Source organism: Saccoglossus kowalevskii, chromosome 6, assembly GCF_978046115.1.
Source record: "Saccoglossus kowalevskii chromosome 6, keSacKowa6.1, whole genome shotgun sequence".
In the NCBI taxonomy this organism is placed as follows: Eukaryota; Metazoa; Hemichordata; class Enteropneusta; family Harrimaniidae; genus Saccoglossus; species Saccoglossus kowalevskii.
This window is the reverse complement of record NC_140646.1, coordinates 31,152,140-31,173,798: the sequence shown is the minus strand read 5'-3', so window position 1 is coordinate 31,173,798 and position 21,659 is coordinate 31,152,140. Positions and strand designations below refer to the sequence as shown.

Genomic DNA, 21,659 nt, shown 5'->3' with positions numbered 1-21,659 from the left:
AACTTTACAGCAGACTCACTTTGAGTGAGACGTGGTGTAACGGAAAGTGCGTCTGCTGCCTGTGACGAGGCGCATTTGGCGAGTTGTGGGCTCGAATCTCGTGTTTATAAGTTCGTATATGTGACTGTAATTTCTATTTGGAAGACGCAGAGAGTGTGTTACTTTATTCCAGATGCTGAACATCGCGATATATTTGAAAAGTTACTGTCACTCGGAAATTAAATTCAATCACACGGTGACTTTGAACCTCATATGATGACATAACTAATTGCAAATATTTTGTAAACCCAAAATCGATCTCTGTATTTATCAAGTTTAGGATAGTTGTTGAGATCTGTAAACCAAGTTTGTTTGTAAATATCATGAATTCTTTGAAAGAATAGTGATAAAAGCTACTAAGTATCTTTCACGCCTTGGTTTAACCAAACAAAACGAAACCGTCACGGCGTGAAAATATTAATTTTGTGACCTGGAAAGCCCAACATTTACGGTTGTTTTCGGCATCTTTATACCTTGCGCAGATCAACGAGTACGAACTGACACGTTTCCAAGCTGTAATTGTCATGTGATTGGAAGGTATCGAAGGAGTCACCGGCGGTAATCAGTGCAAGTCGCGCCCAGATCGAATCTCATACTTGTGATTTCCATTTGAAGAGCGCATTGGATTGTGGGAAATCAATGTTTATCAACACAAATGTCGAACATGCGCAGCGCGACAACTACCGCGCTTTATGTTATTTAAGCCTCATCACGTGACCGGAAGGCATGTCACGAGCATACAATAACATTGACAACCATACTATTTGATAAAATATCTAACAACCAGAATGGTCTTATTTTTCAGATCGTCCGATTGGCTCAGCGTACAATATTTGAACCCGCGACTAGGTGTCTTACTTCCTTTCTAACGCAGGGTTTTACGTCTGAATAATTAGTTGCATTTTCATTAACATCTCTCCCAATAGCAATCAAATTGTTTAGTATATAAACATATTTTATTTACTTTATCTTGAACATTGCAACATCGCTAACCTGCATTTCCTGCCAGTGACACCCTTTTTTGAGCTGTAAAATGACGCCTATATAAATAATTACCAAATACATAAATAAAACAGTATATAAATACAGATTGCTAGATATATTTTCTAATGACATTTCAAAAGGCCAAATGGTTTGTTTACCAAACTCCATTATGTCTAAAATAGCAATATGCAGACACGTATCCGATTTTGGCACCATCGGGATATCATATCTTAAATTTAGTAATCTTAAATTTTTTATTGAGATGCCATAATAATGTGTAAACATTTTATTCGGCCAATTGTTACTCGGTATATCCTTTTATGAATATTTAACGGATTTCTGGGTCATTTCTACACTACTACATTTTATTAGCAACAACTATAAACATCTCTTACATTGTTCTTTGTGCGAGAAGTATAGCTCATTATGCAAATGCAATATACTTCGTGTGTCAAGATTATGCACACGATCACAAAAAGTGTTGATGAGCCAAACATATTGAGCGGTCACACTGCAAGTTCACTCACAAGTCAGCATCGGGATGACAACCTCGCGCGATGAAAGCGTTGTAAATTATATTGGTGGCGACAAACTTTTACTAGAGCGTAGGAACACACCCATGCTGATTACAGTGAGTTTTACGATGACTTCGATTTTATCGCACTAAATAGCTAGTCAGAAAAATGGTTCACCGAAACTATATTTATTCGAAAATGTAGAGTAAACAATGTTGAATCAACAGGATCGCAAAATACAAAAAAAGCAAAATGTAGTTAGAGTCCCTCTCTAAATGTAGTGGCTGAACAGCGCCCTCTAATGCATATTGTGGGATCAGCTCAAACTATTTTTTCTTCTATTTCTACGAAGGATGTACCCCAGACCATTCGTCCCGGTGTTATGCACGAACTAGCGGTTGTCATTTTTTATTTCTGCGCCATTTCACTAATGAATCAAAGGCACACAAACCCTTTAATTCGGATGCGATACGTGTACAGTACAGGTTATAGGATAAACCAGTCATACACAAGATTCAACAATAACCGTCTTATAATGGTTTAACAACTTTGAAAAAAAACATTTACATAAATTCATTTTAATTCATCATAACAAATTAAGCATAACTAAACTTTTTAGAGCATAATTATTCTACAAATAAACACACTAAATAATGCTAATGCAATACTAAAGTAGAATTAATAAAAGCACCGCTCCGGAAGTTGAAAACAAAAAAGTCGCCAGGTTCTGATGGTATTTTAAATCAGATCTTGAAATGTGGCAGCACACATTTTAATGAAGGTATTAAATTATCTTTTTAAATACAATTTTGAAGATTGACATATTCCCACAAATCAGTTGTACCAGAGTAAAGTTAAAATATACTAGCTGACTATAACATACCATACCACCAGAACAATGGGAAACCAGGCCAAGAGTAGTACATTACAAATTACTAAAGCTCTACAAAGATTTCTACAAGTGTGTCATAAATATAAATTCATTTGGAGCAGACTACTACTCTCCAAAAAATTGTGCGTTTCGTCGACTCGGACACTTACTGAAACCAAGATCACAGCAACTGCATGCATAAGTAAATCCAGTCGGTATGAATCAAGGCAAATTACTTTAAAACGTGTCTTTTTCGCAAATTTAGCGAATGAACCGATTCGCTAATTCAAGATGTCGCTAATGACTTTATTATCAATTCAAATTGGCCGCCAAACAAAAAAAAATCAACAAGAGAGATTCGCTGAATCAACATTTCGCTATTACGTCATTTTACCACAATTCGCTAAAATTGCATGCCGCTTTTTCAACACGTTTTTAAATTACAGTATTTGTTCGTTCATTAAAAAATCAAGTTTTTCTATTTAATATGAAATAGTTGTATACCCGGACTTACCTAGATTGTGTTCTTAGGATTACAATGTCCCACAAGATCGATGTGTTGGGAGACATTTATACTTCATGCCACAATAAAAGAATAAATTGCTATCCATGGTACACCAGACTTATAACTGCACAATGAATAGAAGGTTGACACCGGTTATTTCTATCTGGGCTAACTGAAAACTGTTACAACTTGCCACACTATGAACGTTCCGTAACAAAACGAGGTTATACATTGTCTAGTTTGACATTGATGACAGTATAAGATGATACAATATTAAAGTAAAGTGTAAACACTATTTTATTTTTATTTTTTCCAGTATTGGTACAAATTAATGATAATGTTAAGGTAAAAGTAATTACATTCAAACTGCAATAAATACATAATAAATACGAACAGCTAGTTATTTTTTGGTTGTACAAAGTGTAAAATGGAAGACAAGATAGTCAAAAATGTGTGCAGACTGAAACTGTCATCAAAACTTGTATTTTATCAGAAATAAATCAACATAATATATACATAATAACACTTCCTATTGTTTGAAAAGTGACATCGAGTACATAACCCGGTTTCGAGATGCACATACTTTAAAGGAGAGTATAACTAATAAATAAACTATAAATAACTGTATAATTTGGCATCAAAGTTTCTGACAATAAAACTAGCAATACAGCTTGAAAAAAGAAGAAATGTACACCGCCATGACGTAAATACTAAATTGCAACTTAGTTTCAAAAGGCCTTGGGTCATTCATGATTTACATAACGAACTTTCCCGAACAGGAGTATTCAATTTCACTTGCTGGTAAAAAAAAAAATATTTGATTTAATACAAACAATAGTTTTCAGGTGAAATAACTAGTCAAATTACAACTTGTTACTTGCTTCTCACCCCGCCCACGCCCACACTATGCAAAGTGAGAATGTAGTAATTCCAGACCGCATGCACCAATAAGTGAAACGAGATTTGTTATGCATACTATCAACTAAAATCTCAGATAACAATAACAAATATCTGAGACTAAATAGACAATCTTTCAAAAAACGATAATAGTATATCCTAGTGGTATACCAATATCGTAACAGATTCATAGAAGAGTAGTTTAAAGGGGGACACCCGCACTGATGACGCTCATTTGGAACACATTGCGTTTACATGGCGTCAAAATGGAACCGATGAGCTTCCTGACGCTTCTCTTCCTTGTCTTCTCTCTGTAAAAGAAAACACGATGCGAAAATCTAAGTTTTTCCTACACGCAAATACACAAATCTTTAAATTCGATGTAACCGCATATACAAACAGTTCGACACAGATACATCATGCGGCATATAGTCCGTCGTCCTTACCTTTTCGCGCCAATGTAGAATGCCCACAATACCCGCAATGAAAATGCATGTTCCGGCCAGAACACCGGCTGTCATATAAACAATTGGACTCGGTGTCACGATTATCTTACTGTTCCAGCTGAAAAACAAACAAAAACAGTAATTTTAATTGATTTTTTCACTAAAATCTGAAAGTACGAAATTCCAACGCTGTGGAAGGCATCTGGTATTTTTTTTTTTTGCATACAACTATCTAATTCGCGAAGTCATTTGCATAAATGGCGCGAACTTCGTCCAATCAGAGTACTAGTAATTTATGACAGGTTGGATTTAGCCAATAGGAAGTATTTCGTCTTCATAAATGTGGCTATCCGAACGACACATTTTTATTCTCCGCTACAGAACATCGTATAACTTCTTTATTATCTACTCGGCGTGTATTTGAAGTTATCGTCATGGCTCGTACGAAGCAGACTGCACGTAAATCTACCGGAGGCAAAGCCCCAAGAAAGCAGTTGGCAACCAAAGCTGCCCGTAAAAGCGCTCCAGCTACTGGCGGAGTCAAGAAACCTCACAGGTACCGACCTGGTAAGTTTCGTTTAGCATTGTGTAGCGCACGACTATCGGAAATGTTTAACCGATCGCGTAAACTTCTAGTTGTGTCTTCAATTGACATTCCCCTCTTGTTATTCAGGTACTGTAGCCCTTCGAGAGATTCGTCGCTACCAGAAGAGCACAGAGTTGTTGATTCGCAAACTGCCATTTCAGCGACTGATTCGTGAAATTGCTCAAGACTTCAAAACTGATCTAAGATTTCAGAGTTCTGCCGTATTGGCACTGCAAGAAGCAGCCGAAGCCTATTTAGTTGGTCTGTTCGAAGATACCAATCTGTGTGCCATTCACGCCAAGCGAGTTACCATCATGCCCAAAGACATCCAGCTGGCAAGACGAATTCGCGGAGAACGCGCTTAAGTGCTGATGACTTTTTTTAAACTACAATTTTAGCTAGTAGTTCCTATTTTTTTTTTTCCTGGGCAAGTTTTGTTTTCAATCGTCCTAAACTCGTTAATCTGACAGAAGAACAATGAAACTTCTGTAAAACTATTTCAGTTTATCTGAAGATATTTAGTCCATCTATTACAATGGGCAGGTCACCGGGGAAAACATTTTTCGCTCTTATTTAAAATTTTGCCCCCCCCTAGAGAAAAAAAATGGAATAGAATTGTGCTGAATATGTCTTGTCCTAGCATTCCAGTGATCTCAACAATCGGGCTGGTCCAGAGTATCAATGATCACAACAGATTTACCATATAGTCATTTGCTATTTTTGCCTTGTACTAACTTTTGATGTTACATTTGTTTATGATTTGCAAGAATAATATATTTGTATTAAATTTAATTAAACGAAAAAGCACTAGTCTGTGTTTTTTAAATGAGTGTTCCTCCTACACCACAAGTCCTTGGATTCCTGAATATGTATGCCCTCAACAGTAATACTAACTTGTGCAAAAAAATGTCAAGTATATATTTCATTGCCAAGTTTAGGATAAAGTGCAAGATTGTATACACCTAAAATGTCTTTCTATGAAAAGTTCATCAGCCAGTTCAGAACTCGTCAATGAGAGCACACAAAACATGTTTCAATTTGTTAGCCCTACCCCAAATGAAATTTAGTCCGATGTGTTTCAAAATGCAAAAGGATTTGTCCTTTTGCATTTTGAAACACATCGGACTAAGTCTAGGTGTTAAACCTTAATTTAAGTACTTGTGCTCTTCTGGAATTGTTTTAAAAAACAAAAAAAAAAAAGCTAAATAAGTCAAGAAGCTTTATAAATATAAGATAAATTGAATGCAATGGCATTTTTGTTGGATAGATTTGTGAGCGTCAAAAATTATGTAACTTGTCATCTTTAATGACTACTCTAATACATACTTTGCTGGTTCATCTGGTGGATATGGTATTACTATCACTTTCGAGCAGGGGATTATTTGAGTCCAGGTTTGTTGTCTTGAATCCTGTAGAGTAATGAAACATGATTTACTCTAGTTTCATGATGTGTGGCAAGATGGTATAAAATCTACTTTTGCCAGTTTCTGATCAGCCCAGCGTTCTGAAAGATGTAGCATGTTATAAAAGGGTAATGAGCAGGATGTTCAAAGGGGACCCTATGTAATAGTGCAATGCGAGTAATTATGACATGCATATTTATACTTACACCATTGTTAGGTATACCTACAGTAAGGTAATCAATAAAATTGGGTGTTTGTCCCAATCCCATCACCACATAGGGTAGTTGTAAAGAGAAATATGCAGACTGTGACAACTGGACAGCTGTGGAAAGGACAAGATAAATAAAATAACATTCTGATTTATTTTTCAGCATCATAGTATTCTGGATCAAAATGAATATTTTCTGTACTCGTGTAAACTGTGTTGCAGTGTGCCCTCAAGGCCGATATGATGCGTCACTGATTTCTTAAGATGCAAACAATTGTACTTATTTCCTGACACGCCAATGACATAACATCCTACTATAGTTATGGAATTTTTAATTTGGTAATATGAAATCTACATTTCATGAACAAAATAAGTTTCTCCCCAGTCACAAAGCTGATCCAATTTAATTTTTACAATTTCATTTTGACTCAATATCCCTACAAAATCTGTCCTGTTAAGAGGGCACAAAGATTTGTATTGTTTGAACTCGTGCCATTTTCTACTAGCTTCAACAGGTTATGAATTTGGTCATGGTAATATGATCATTATTTCTTTGATTGCGACACTGGATGCTAATTTCGCCTTCACATGTATAGATCCTTGTATAGATCACCTTAGACTAGCCCAGTTATAATTTATTAATTCATTTCCTTAAATCGCAGTCTGACTGGTCTATTCTGCAGCATATCTATTTCCATTACTTATTCATGATATGTAGTGTATGGGACCAGGAAGTGAAACAAATCCAATACAGGAAAGTAGGCGTGTGTTTTAGCCAAAGGTTTTACGTGTCAGGCCACATATGCATAGAACAGGTCAGATCAAAAGCTGTCATTCTTATTGGCTGGCAGCTTACAAGTCCTGCTACTCATTAGCATATTTATCGCCACAAAAACATGGTGACAACTATAGAGGGCGCAGCATAACAGACCAGTCATTGTAATTTCGCATCAACGCAGGAGGATTCTACAAACTCGTTCTAAAGGAATTATCGTATAAAACAATAAAATTGCCATGACTGGGTCAGTCTAAGATCACTTCCATGAGGAGAAGAACTTTTCCAGACCCTTGTTCAGTTCAAATATGGTTCATAATCAGTGGTTTGTCTAGGCCTCATATGTGTTCAGCATACTGAGTGGCCTCTTGACAGTGAGTGATATTTCATTGTCTGATCAACTTTGTTAATGTTTGTTCAATAGAATTTGCTTGACGAAAATAACAAAATAGCAATAGCGGGAAAATGAGTATAAATGAAACACTGATTCAGATGATACCAAGATACGATCAAAGTACCAGTAACTACCGGTAGACAGGCGTATTTAGGATGTGTTATAATTATTGAATCTTCTAGAAAAGAAAACTCCAATGAATGCTGACATTTTATAGAGTCTTCGCACCTGCTGAGAACCGCTGCTTTCCATCCGGGTCAGTGGTCTGGTAGTTGATCATAGGACCAGGCTGATTCACACCATATGGCTACAAGGAATTAGTAAATTATATTTGTATACAACATATGATATTTTTAACACTGATAGTGAAGACATCATGGCTAAACAAAATAATTGTAGAAGAAATGTCCTATAAAACAATTTACGCTCATTTGAATTTATTAGTATTTTTCATGAAGTAGCCACCAAAAACACATTTTCACTGTAACCTAATTCATTATGGAATACTGGAAATAATGTAAATGGTAAAAAATATGATGCATTTTTTATCACAAACTAATCAAAGTTATCGGTTCAAGAGGGTCAGTAAATAAGTTCCTTTTTCATTGAGATAGATTTATTATTTTTAATTTAAAAATATGTATTTGTATAAAAAATACACTTGTGACTGTAGACTGTTACTTTACCTCTACTTCACCTGGACAATTATAAAAACATAAACCACTAAGAACTGAAAATAACAAAAAGATTTCTCGTATCAGTAAGCTATTCAATGTGCACATGTATCTTCAATAAATAACGTGAATGGCTCTACAGATTGGTATTCGATTTTTAAAATATCTGATATCACTCCTGCCTTCAGGTCCATATTTATTTTTCTCTCTGTCTCATGTATTGTTGTGTCATGTGTTTGTTGGTTAATACATACTATAAATGAATTATTTGTTAGTTGTTTGTTTTGTGTTCTTGAACTTGAACATTCTCTTCCCGAATTATATGGATATTTTTTCTACTGTCTTTCCAGCACAAACACAGCAGAAGTGGCAAGCATGTTAAAACATCACAAAATGATTAGCTAATAATTTTTATGCAAATTAATTTTGACAAAAAGAGTTAATTGACGAAAGATATGGATTTTGATGTTATCTTGATTTTCTACATTTTACATCAACACTCAATTGTATAAAATGCAATCCTACGAACACAAAGCATACTAATACGAAATCAGACAATTTTTAAGTGACAAAAAGAGCTATTTTGTGCTTGAAGGTACAATATACATATGATTACCTAAGACTTTAACAAAACATGCGTCTTCATTTAAGAAATTCTCCAGAGCATGGATCATGGGTTTATCATCAACCATAGTTGTCACCAGAAGATCCAAAACTCCCTGAAAATTACAAATAATCAATGCAGTAGTCATTATAAACACTCAGTTGCTTGTAGCAAATATCGATTAAATGTTATAAGACGATTTTGAAAATATTTTGCAGTATATTTTTCCTAAATTCCATTCACTTTGATCTTTCAAAACGTTACCCAGGTAGGTAGTCCTGTGACAGACTTCAAGCTGGGTGAAGCACTGTCTGTGTGAGTAGGAAAACCCAATATTGCACCAATACAAAAAAACATGAGCAAATAAGAAAATTAAAAAAACACAACAGAACCAAATCTTCATCAGAAAATGAAAATACAACATTTGACTCACGTCTTCATAGAAGTCAAAGAATGATGCAACTACGGGCTCCTCTAGGTCCATAACTCCAGGATAAATATCCACTATGAATGTTCTATAATCTTTGCTGCAAATATCCGGATCGTTCGATTCGCATAGAATGTTATGTAATAGAATCAACTGTCTAGTAGTTTCGCTGAAGAGACATGGGGGAAAAAACATAATGTTTATCATTCTGGCATTCATCATTGGTCTGAATTATCTAGTGAAACAAGTCATGCATGGCACAGTCCCTGTTAGTTAACAAATTTGAGATATATAGCTTTGTTTTGTTTTTGAATCAGATTGTCAAACCAATAAATCTGTATATCTATGACATGATGTAAATGAAGATATTAAATTTGAACATAAGATATATGGCTCTAGAACCACATTCATTAAAACAAAATGGCTGCCAGTTGGCCATTTTGAATCTGATCTGAAAAATAAAATGGCATGCATCAAGTTTTTATAATTTCCAATGTATGTATCAGGTTTTAACAAAATCCATCTGTAAATATCCAAGATCTGGTTTCGCCAGAGATGCTTGATTTTGATCATTTTTCAGCACAAAAAAGGCCATTGTACATCAAAATAAAATGATTTAATGAAGTTTTAATGAAATCTGTTGAATTGAATTGTGAAACAAATATATATGTGCATATGTGTATGACATGAGGTATTAGTTTGAACATGATTGGTTGATAAATGTCTACAATGCTATGTTTTTAATTATTAGAGGACGCTTATGTGCATAATCATTATTAGACTTCACATTTCCTTATATGGTAGGATGAAAATACCCTGTAAAATATCGCAAAATTATGGCACGCTGTAACTTATGGCGTTACAGTGACAGATGTATAATAATGTGTGATATGGAACTTACCCATGACTAGTATTTTGAAGTATTGCCAGTGCATCCGGAAAGCCATCCATTGTATAATCTCCAATATTAAGCATTATTGGTATATTGGATATAGTCAGTGGATTATCCGCTGGTGGTATAAATCCCCAACCCATGGAACCAAAAGTGAATCCATTCAACAATAACCTCCACTGAAACAATAGCAACATTATATTGTACTCATTTTAGTTGGAATTTAGTAGTTACCTTAGTTTCATCATCATATATTGCATAAATAGCATTCTTAGAATTATGGGAATTTAGTAGTTACTTTAGTCTCATCGTCATAATTTGCATAAATAACACTCTTAGAATTATGAGAACTTAGTAGTTACTTTAGTCTCATCATCATAATTTGCATAAATAACACTCTCAGAATTATGGGAATTTAGTAGTTACCTTAGTCTCATCATCATATATTGCATAAATAGCATTCTTAGAACTATGGGAATTTAGTAATTACCTTAGTCGCAACATCATACATTGCATAAATAACACTTTTAGAATTATAGGACTTTAGTAATTACCTTAGTCTTATCATCATACATTGCATAAATAACACTCTTAGAATTATGGGAACTTAGTAATTACCTTAGTCACATCATCATACATTGCATAAATAACACTCTTATAATTATGGGAATTTAGAAGTTACCTTAGTCTCATCATCATACATTGCATAAATATCACTCTTAGAATTATGGGAATTTAGTAATTACCTTAGTCTCATCATCATACATTGCATAAATAACTCTTAGAATTATGGGAATTTAGTAGTTACCTCAGTCTCATCATCATACATTGCATAAATAGCACTGTTATGGCATAATTCATCTTCACATACTGGCAGCAAATGATCAACTTTCCCACTGGCATCTGGGAAAACAATGGATATAAGAATTAGGTGAATGTACTGGAAATCAAAATGATGTTAACATACTGTACAGTTTTTGATCAACAATTTTGAAAAAAAAAACAATTTTTATAAAAGTATGCAGGTTCATTTTGTGAAAGGGTACAAAAGTTGACTTTAGCACTCAAAGGGATTGGGTTGGCTTAGTCTTTTTCACGAAACGATACGATACGAAACGAAACGAAACGCAACCCTAACCCTAACCTTTAATTTTGAATGACTTCAAACATCGCCATGTCACAGAAATAAATTTGTCCAGAATATTTAGTTTCCACCTCATTCCCGCCTACTTTACAGCTCGATTCATTTGTGCTGACAGGACATGACAGCCATTTTGGAATTGTTGAACATCGATGGCGCTATTCATGTTGTGTTTCATAGTGTGTAATTTGCTCAGATACTATTAGGCCAATGAAAAAAAAATGCGAGTTAGGGTTAGGGTTTCGTTTCGTAGAAATGACTAAGCAGTTTGAGTAAAATGTGCTAAATGCAGATGTACACGGGTCCTGCTTAACAAACACTCAAATGACTACTAACTTCGGAAGCCAACAAGCGAAACAAACATTTGAACCAACATTTTGTCTGCATTTAGATGAACAAAGCAGAGGGTGTCTTGTCTATGTGTTGAAGTTTGAATTAACCATTCCAAGTGTTTCTAATATGTCTCGAGATAACTGAGAGCATAGTTGTTGTTTTTTCTGATAAATTTTTGTTTATGAAAAAAATTCGGCAAAAAAAAAATAGAAAATTTTTTTAAAAGCATATTATAGCATACATGATATTGTAAAACACTATTTTACTGAACACTTTTAAAAAAAAAATTATTATATAAAACAAAACTCACCAATGTCAGTGTATACCGACTGTCCAACATGTGCAAAGTTACCCGATGGCAAATCAATATATGTCCCATCCCATTGCAGCTTATCATTCGTTTTTATCCATTGTTCAAATTTAGTAACACCTGAGTCGACTGAAGTGACGAGAAGATCTGCCCCGAGATCTCCAGACAAATCAACAAATATATGCGAGTGAGGTTTTCGTAGAGGGAGCAGTGTTTCCTGGGCAGTTTCAGTTTCGTCTGAGAATGGTTTGGGTACAATATTCCTGTTGTGCTTTGAGCTGTAGATATAGAAAATGTTAAAATAAAAATATTGACAGAAATCCTGGTTTTCAACAAACAAAACTGATATGTACAAGTTTTTATGGAAGTAAAGCAAATTATAGCTGTGTTGATAAGAAGTGACATGAAAACACAAATATGCAGAGACAAGGTCACGTCCATAATACAGTCAAACCTGTGTTAGTGACCACTTCTATAAAAAGACCACCTGCCTATAGTAACCACTTTTAGGCAGTCCCAAGGCAAACGTATAAGCAACCTGTGTATAAAGACCACCTGCATTTATGTGAGCATCCCTTCAGCATTACTTTTGCAGATTGGGCTTTGTTTAGAGACCAAAATAATAATTAGCAATCCATTTATAAAACAATTTTTAATTTCCTCAAACTTTTTTAATTTTGATTTTGATCAACTCTAATATTTTTTTTCTAGTTGCAACAGTATCATTTTATCATTTTATGATTTTTTTGGACAAATATTATGTCAAATGTATGAGTTCATGATCCATTAAAAAACAGTCAAATTATTATAAAAAGCATTTTAATAAAGTCCTTTGGGTAGTCGCTGTACACAGTTTTACTATACATTCTAATGCAACGTAAACTCTTTTCAACATGACCTCAAAGTTCCATCACACTTTGTATGATCTACAAAATATTTCTCACAGACTCCTGACCTCTTACCCCTGTAATCATTCTCATTGTGTGATCTGTAGAAAACTTCACTGAGCCTTGTAAGCATCATAAAGTCTTTTAGTTTTTTTCAAATTTAGAAAACCCTACTAACATAATAAGGTAAAGTGCCCCTGAGTGATTAGAACAATGCAAAGTATGTTTTATTTAATGATGTGACAACTTTCAGTGCAGGCCTGCTTATATCCAATATTTCTGGATTTGTTGCCATAGAAACCAAATTTATCATTTTTCATGGTGTGAACAGTAATTAGTGAGAGGTGTTTTGCATATAATACAAAGTCTAGTGTGCAATCAACACTATTGTTTTTAATTTCTTCACTCGATCATTAAACATAAATTTAATATTATGATAATACGGTAAGTGTAATTTGTCTTATATTTATTGACAGATATGAAAACAACAAAATTATGTAAGGGACTAACAATCAGACACTCAGGAAGATGGTAGGAAAACAGTGGATAATAAATTGTTTTCTTCACTGAGCATTGAGCTAGAATTTTTTTTAATTTTTCTTTGCACAGAATATTTATCCACAGTATGGTCAATCCCTAACTGCAAAAGATACAAAAGAAAAAACAAATAAAGTAATATATACTTGGGATCGGCGGACCAGAAAAATCTGTCACCATTTGAATCAGCGCCAAAAATATCAGGAACCATGTCAGCATTGTAACTGTAAAAACAATACATGATATTAATAACTCATATCCATACATACATACATACCAGCAATAAAACCAGCTATATGCAAAGATGATCATAAAAACAAGAATTATTTTTGGGAGTGTTTTATTTTATATAAATAGATTTTAGAAATATCATCAAAAAGAAAATAAATTGTTTTCTTATAGTTAACCATCCAAAGTTTATGCCATAATTTTGACAGGGGCGTGGGGTTTTATAGGCTGTGTATATGTGTGATTGGCAAGAATTGTTTTTTTTAAAATCATAGATAAAAATATTGGTGTTGTTCACTGCTGTTGTTAAATATGCATGTATACGTCTCTGTTTAATAAAACGACTTGTGTGCAATGTTGTCACTGCAGATCGCTAGTCAGTGCTGGTTATTGAACAGCATTTGTTATCAGAATTTCACATGCAGGAACTATAGGTTATATATATAGACTTTTTTCTGGTACTGGAATCTAGAGTCCTGTCCAAACTGAATCTTATGTATAAATCCAAACCCTGTGTATGCAATTCAATACATGTAAAAACCACTACTTACTCCATTACTAGAGGCTGATCAAACATATCAACAGAAACCGTTGTATTTTTCAAATCTGGAAATTATATAAATATATATTGGTCATAAGGTTGTCTTTTTTATAATGGTAAATTGATCAAACTGAATGAGACATCAACTGTAAGTGTTGACACATGCACCAGTTGCCTGGTAAACTGGATCTACCAACTAACAGATTTTTTAAGACACTGTTTCAGAATTATAAGACATTTCCATTTGGCAGACCTCACTTATTACTACTATCTGGCCATACTATTTTGGCATACTATAAAATACTTTATTAATAGCTGGAGTTAATTTTCGCTGAAAAGTCAATGTGTTTAATTTGAGGATAGTTGACACACACTAACAAATTATAAAATTACCAAATGCAAGTTGTTTTGTAATCCCCCAGTATATGTGACTGGAGGTAGGTGCTGTGTCATCCTTGGCTTTGGTCAATGGTTTTGTTAGCACCAATAGGTCCATCCTTGAGTCACCGTCATAATCTCCTGGGACCACACTGGTTATCACTTCATTTCTTAGAAATAAAGTAGAAATCAACAAAAATGAGACTTTATATTATTTTTGATGTAGAACAATGATGGCATCAAAGACTTCAAAAACAATTACACTATTCTAACTATTTAAATGCCTAAAGTCAAATTTGTTGCCACTTTTTGCGAAACAAAAACTAAAAATAATTTTCCCTGTATTTTTCCATGGAAAATTATGACTATTTGGGCAATATAAATAAACAAATTATACTAAAATACATAAAAATGTCCAATATATGGTAAAAATTGGTTAATTAAGTCTGCACAACCATAGTTTGTATGTAAGAAATTTGAAAATCATATTTAGAGCTCTTATTTAGGCATTGAAGCCCAGCATGCATTGCATGAACTTGATTCCCTGTTTCGCAGTTTTGAGTATACATATTTTGTGTAGGCAATTTTAATGCATACTAAAATAAGCACATTGTATACGTGAATTTTCTTCACATTTTTCTCTAACCTTTCCAATTATGATGATAAAGTAAATGTAGAAATACATACGGTATTTTAATAGTTGCATTCTGACATTTGCGCAGAGTACCAGGAGTACTTCCAGGAGCAGTAGAGCTTTTTTCATGCCACAACCATAGATCCACACGATGGCCTAGAAATGAACATTATGAGCAAACCATATATAAATGATCTCAATAAATAGATTCATGTATTGCAATAACTGTTCAATAGAACATTTGACATACATATCATATCACCTGAAATATATATGAATATAGGTATAATTTTTAGAAGATCTATTTGAAATATTTGATCTATTTGGTATAAAATAATCAATCAGGCCAGACTTATTATCCCTTGTTTCGCGAACCCGCCGAATGAACAAGAGCCGAAAATGAAATAAAAATAAAATTTTATTTCAGGGTAATTTCTCGCGCTTGCCGACTTGTAAGCGCAAAAAATTGCTAAAAAAATATTATTTTTATCTTCATTTTTTTACCGCCCGCCGCATAACAAATCCAAGTTGCATTTTCGTGGGAGTATCATGATCAAAGTACCGAAGTCTCGCGCAGATGAGAAACAAGGTTATACGTGGAATAACATTTTATTTCATTTCTTCACTTCAATCAATGATCTCACTTACAATTCTTTGAGAAACACACAAATCTAATGGAAAAAAAGAATTAATTTTTTTTTTTTTTCGCCCTCCTCAAAAAAATTGCCTTATAAAAACTCGAGAAACAAGGAATAAAAAAAGTCTGGCCTCAATAATAATAAAGTTACAATGTGTGCATAGCTAGCACATGAAATCAGATTTGACATCTTAAGGTTATATTAATCGAAAGGTGACTTTCAGTCACATTTACTGGCTTCATACTCAAAATATGATATGTGTCCCGAAGACATAAACAACACATGACAATAACAGCTTTACATTTCCATCTAAATGAACAACATACATTGTACTCTGAACTTGAAATTACTATAATCCAGACAAGTGGGCAGAATGTAATAATTTCACTGCTGAGAGGGCTGCTGACCACAAGAGTCAAACCTGCAATTTTCCTTATGATGCTAGGGAGTCTCACCAACTATTATGACACACACCCGGAGCTACAGGTGAACTATACAAGCTTAAACTATATAATTAGTTTTCTCATATGCTTTATGTGGGCATTCAGATTGGGAAAGTAGACATCATAATTTTCACTTCACTACACCTTGAATAGTATTTGAATGACCAGTCATGGAAGGCACACTGAAATTTCTGGAGTAGTGAGATTTTCAATGTCAAACTTCAACACTCGTAATTTCATAACTTCTTTATATTTATTGTATCAGTGGGAAGTCCAATACTGAAATTAATATAACCTCACCCTGGGATATGCATAACTGTTGTTGTACAAGGACCGTACAATTACTGTTAGAATGACATTGACACAATGTTCAGTGGGCATTGTCACTAATGCTTTCAATTAACTTTGTACAATGGCTGTCTTGAATTGGCCAATGAGTGTTCTAGAATTCCAGTAGTAACCTGAAGTAACCTTGTCATATGGCATGGTTTATGAGATCAACTAAACGAATATTAATATGCGAAAAATTGACCACAAGTTTGGAAATTAGCAACAGCCAGGATACAAATTAGTTAAAACATGGTCGCTTGATAGTTACGCCACATAAACCAATCAGGTCCAATTGTTGTGGTTTACACACTTTCACAATCTCTAGACCATAATTTAACTAGTACAGTGAAGGGCATAAAGCTGGGGTCGTTATAAATGTTTTATAAATATACATGTACATTTTTATAAATTAAAATAGATGTTAGAATTCAAGTTAATCATTCAGGAAATAGTATGGTTCTAATTAATATTAATCAGTTCAGCATTATCGAATCAGCAAGCCACAAATTTTGAGTATGTGGGCAGTGACAGTTGCTATGTCACGAGAAGGCATGTGCACACTTTATGGGCGTAGACATTGTTTAGCTCTTGAAACAATCACTATTAAATATTTTAATAATCTGTATTGATAATTTTTTATAAATATTCTCATAAGCTAAGGTACATCTTTATGCCATTCACTTTATTATCTATATATTTATTCAAAATGCATCTTGTCACTGTAAATACTAATCAATTTAGGATTTATTCAATATTACGCGAATATTACACAGTATCTCCCTTTAACCAAGATACATATATACATATTAAATAATAGTGTTGAGCTGGTAATTCTAAATAATATACTGTGTACATATTATTGTTATTATAATGTAGAATGGTATTTTCATAATTATAAAAATTAATTTTGCATTTTGAATTTTATATTAAGGCATAATATTTCAATACATTACAAACAAAAAAATCATAAATTAACGGATGCTATGATAATTGTTGATGATAATTACATATTTATATTAATTTATGAATAATTATTTCACTTGCCGTCCTCTGCTATGACGAAAATATCCGTTTTCTTATCGCAGTCGAAATCGCCAAAAGCCGCTACGACGCCTTCCACTTGAGTTTCGAACACATTGCTAGTGATATCTTTAAACGACTGCTGTGACAGTGGAATGAGCTGTCCTCGGCAATGGGCAGCAACAACGAATAAATAGACAACACATCTCGAAATCAACACGTAATCCATGTTCTGTCCATTTCTCATTTCTCTGATCCGTACTTCCGGGTTTGTGACATTCTCAACTCCAACAATGCCGTAAAAAAGTATATTCAACAAGAACAAGGACAACAACTAATACACGATATAATTGGTACAAATCACCACCATATATGTTTTTCACATATTAATATATATGAATAAACAGTCTGAATAAGCGGAAAGTAAGGAAAAACAGGACAACTGTTTTTTAGCGACAGTATATCATGCCACTTTACGGCACCATAATTAGAATATACATGTAGGAGAACTAGGACAGTGTGGGATTTAACATCCAAAAAATGTCTGATGACATGAAGGATGTGGCTCAGGAGAAGTACAAAGTGGTCTCAAAGAAACTTGATGGTTATTATAAGATAGGTATGACGAAAATAGTACCATCGCCGTCATAATATTCGTGTTCTCTCAAAACATGACGACCGACAAAAATCGTAATAACTTATGACTAGTATTCTGTTTTGGCTTTGTATATTACTTCATGTCATAAAATGATACTTTTGCCAACAAGACAGACTAAATACATACTATCCAATCCATCGGCTATCCATATAACTACGTTTCAACTAGATTACGTTAAAAGTATATTACTAGGGGCCCAGTTGACTTTGGTCTATATAAGTATAGCAGTTAAAAGCTGAAATCAATTATCATATTGTTACTAGAGTGTGTAAAAACATTCTCATGATTCATGGGCAGGGAACTTAGTGTTTATGCATAGACCTGCACTTCCTTGGTTTCGCAGCGTTTTGGGTCCGGCAAGGTATTTTGCTTCGTCTGTCAATTATATACACATCGTCGGTATACAGTCGGCTCTACCATAGAGCCAGAAACAAATAATGACTTTTCAACAAATAACACTCAGAAAAATTTGATGGCCAGTTCACGAGTGTGAGGACAGCGTTTCATGTTCGATTTGGATTCAATTCACGTACGATTAGTGTTTGATTCACATTTGATTGACGTTCGATTGACGTACGTTTTGCATTGAATTGACATACAAATTGAAATATCTATAATTTACACAAAAGTTGATATATAGCATATTTTTTGTAGGAAAAATAGGGATCAACCTATTTCTTTTGGAGAAAATCATGGTTATAAATAGTCCTACAGTTTCGCTCACATCGGAAGTCACATGGGCTCAAACAAGTATAAAATAGCCCTTGAAACAGACAAGAAACGCATAAATATGTTTAAAAAATTATATAGTTTCAAATTATCACCACTCAATTTAAAAAATAAATAAAATCTTTGAAACAAGGATGTTGATGTTTTTATTTATAATCATTGTCTTTTGACCTTCCGAACATTCGCAGATGCGTCAAGGAACTGTCATTCGCACTATTATAACTTTGATTTTCACAGAAAATACTAAGTTGATCTCTATTTTTTCCCTGCACAAAAATATTGTTAAATTAGCTGAAATTGCTATATATCAACATTTGTGTGAATTATAGTATGTTTCAATGGTATATGAATCGTACCCGAATCAAACGCAAATCGTACGGTAATTGAACAGGAATCACACATGAATCAAACCGAATGCTGTCTTCACACTCGTGCCCAGTTCACAGAGAAACATTGTGCAGAATTATGATATATCAGTGAAAAAAACCTTAGTAGTGCTTTCAAAATAATCATTCGGTACGAGTTCCTTAGGGCGTCGCACCCATAATTCAATACAAAGCGACAACTTTTTCAATTCTTTCATATTTTAGTTGGTTTACTCACCATCCCTCAACAACGGTGGTTTACTGCATTTTAGTTTGAGTAACATTTCTAGCATTCCTTTGTCTCTAACTCTATTGTTGTTATCCATTTTTATAACAGTAAAACAACAAATATTATGTTATCAGAGTCCTATAACTGGATTATTTCCGGTCGATACGTCTGCCATCAACCAAGAAGCTAAAGTACGGGATAGTGTGTACTGTGCAGTAGCATTATGGTCTTTAGCATTAGCATACAGGTAAACTTTGACAACAAGTTCTACTATTTGTCTTACTTATACCCTTACAATTAAAATTAGATAGTGTCATGTGTTATATAAGTCACTTGATTTCATGTAGGGGTTGACCATTAGAATCTCGGGAGGGGTATATTTTGATAATAAAAACACACTTAATAAATTATATTAAAAAAAGAAACTTGATGGATGGAAGTAAAAATGAATTACAGCAACATCATACAGAAACAAAAATGTGGCTCAAAAACGTGAAGGAAAAACTACCTGATAATCTGAGGTCAAATATTAATGTAGCATTAATGCAAGAATGTAGAATTAAGTCTTAATTGTTCAAACTCTTGGAACTAAGCTAAATTTGTTAAGTTTACTTGATGGTTTGAATACTTAGTTACATAGCATATCAACGAATCGCTATGAGAAGTAATTTATAAATTTGGAAAATAAATGTTCTGATAATTTAAGTTTGACTGTATTTCTAATGATAAACCAAACACTGTTAGGCCTTAAATAGAATTAATATGGTAATAATAGATAAATTCAAGAATATTGTAATAAATGTTGACCTAACATGTAATTATTGGGGGAATTTTCTCAATTTATTAGCCTCCGATTTTCTGACCAGACCTGGAACAGAATTGTGCATTTTTTGGCATCTTTAAAATTTTGTCTGGCATTGTTTTGTTTTTTCTTGAATGATGGTTAAACACAAATTGATGTTTAATTTAATACAAACTAAATATCACTCATAAATGAGTATATAGTCAGGATGTACACACAACAAATAACTTCATTGTTTTGGAGATTACTGTAAAATACTTTATTTTAGGTGGAATAAATTTTTGCTGAAAATACATTTTTGGTGCTTTGTATGGAATTTATTTTCACTGATTTTTGATGAGTTGAATGTAAAATATAGGAAAAAAGGTATATTCGCTGGTTTTTATTTTCACTGAATCATTTCTTCAGCGAAAATTAATGTCAATTCTAATGTCTGTTCAGTCTGCTCCTAACATGAAATCTTGCTAAAAATTGACAAATGTCAGATACTGTCTGTATGATTCAAAATTATATTGAAATTTAAAGAAAATTTTATAAAATGTGTAAAAATTTACACTGAATTTTTGGTGGGAAAAATACCTGGTGGTCAAAGGTCAAAAGGTTAATTCCCTTAATTGGTGCAGTCATCTATTTTCAGTTACAAATTCTACTTTCATGAAGACAACACAAATACTGTTACTGCCTTCATAGATACTTCACTTTCACATAGTTGTCTTGTAACATTCTTATTTTATTGCTAAACAATTTTCTATTTGCATAGCTGATTATGGGTGAAGTAATATACAATTTCACAACTTTTATTTTACAGGCGTATTGATAATGACCTTGGCAGGACTTATGAACTTGAGCAAAGTGCTGTGAAATGTATGCGAGGAATTCTGTTCTGTTATATGCGACAAGCTGATAAGGTAAAAGCATGGAACTGAGGGAATTCTGCATTTTAGTTCCACACACCAAAGGTTAAAGGTCATGGCTTAGTCTGTGAAACTTATTTTGACCAATAGCATTACAGAAACTCATCAATAACATTCAGACTTTGCACCTGCTAAAAATTCATCCAGACGTTGCGGACACTAAAAACAAAAAACAGCACATTGTTAGAATCGTAACAGTCACTATTTATATCTGGTCATTTATTCATAGACTTTTCCTATAACAATTTTTGACTGTTTTACTGGATTTTGTGTATTTGATGAAGAACTGTCCAATATTATGCTAATTTTGTCAGTAAATTGA

At 33.6% G+C, this 21,659-nt stretch overlaps 3 protein-coding genes across 4 annotated transcripts in view; 2 read left to right on the top strand and 1 right to left on the bottom strand.

Moving 5' to 3' along the window:
- Positions 1–3,728: 3,728 nt before the first annotated feature.
- LOC100371300 (T-cell immunomodulatory protein-like) lies at positions 3,729–17,893 on the bottom strand. The gene is made up of 16 exons (XM_006813592.3): positions 17,665–17,893; positions 15,263–15,365; positions 14,591–14,745; positions 14,208–14,262; positions 13,575–13,652; positions 12,005–12,282; positions 11,029–11,123; positions 10,230–10,399; positions 9,335–9,497; positions 8,914–9,016; positions 8,310–8,353; positions 7,852–7,930; positions 6,453–6,568; positions 6,170–6,252; positions 4,258–4,375; positions 3,729–4,122 (listed from the first exon to the last, which is right to left on the bottom strand). Exons 1-16 carry the CDS (start codon positions 17,885–17,887, stop codon positions 4,063–4,065), a joined length of 1,923 nt encoding a protein of 640 aa, XP_006813655.3. The 5' UTR covers positions 17,888–17,893; the 3' UTR covers positions 3,729–4,062.
- LOC100370544 (histone H3-like) lies at positions 4,592–5,647 on the top strand. The gene is made up of 2 exons (XM_006813589.2): positions 4,592–4,824; positions 4,931–5,647. The coding sequence occupies exons 1-2, from the start codon at positions 4,692–4,694 to the stop codon at positions 5,206–5,208; spliced, it is 411 nt and encodes a 136-aa protein (XP_006813652.1). The 5' UTR covers positions 4,592–4,691; the 3' UTR covers positions 5,209–5,647.
- A 224-nt stretch (positions 17,894–18,117) lies between the features above and the next one.
- LOC100371145 (phosphorylase b kinase regulatory subunit beta-like) overlaps positions 18,118–21,659 on the top strand; it is a 41,791-nt gene continuing 38,249 nt past the window's right edge. For both annotated transcript variants that reach the window (XM_085500368.1, XM_078007274.2), the window contains exons 1-3: positions 18,118–18,259; positions 19,730–19,868; positions 21,232–21,331. In XM_085500368.1, the coding sequence (XP_085356494.1) occupies positions 18,181–18,259; positions 19,730–19,868; positions 21,232–21,331 (318 nt within the window). In that variant the 5' untranslated portion in view covers positions 18,118–18,180. The remainder of the gene's footprint in view (positions 18,260–19,729; positions 19,869–21,231; positions 21,332–21,659) is intronic.

Coding starts and splice junctions, on each gene's coding strand:
- LOC100370544 (XM_006813589.2), top strand. CDS start 4,692: ATGGCTCGTACGAAGCAGACTGCACGTAAATCTACCGGAGGCAAAGCC. Junction 4,825..4,930: donor ACCTCACAGGTACCGACCTG/GTAAGTTTCGTT, acceptor CTTGTTATTCAG/GTACTGTAGCCCTTCGAGAG.
- LOC100371300 (XM_006813592.3), bottom strand. CDS start 17,887: ATGAGAAATGGACAGAACATGGATTACGTGTTGATTTCGAGATGTGTT. Junction 13,653..14,207: donor GATCAGCCTCTAGTAATGGA/GTAAGTAGTGGT, acceptor TTGTTTTTACAG/TTACAATGCTGACATGGTTC. Junction 11,124..12,004: donor GTCGGTATACACTGACATTG/GTGAGTTTTGTT, acceptor TTGTTTTCCCAG/ATGCCAGTGGGAAAGTTGAT.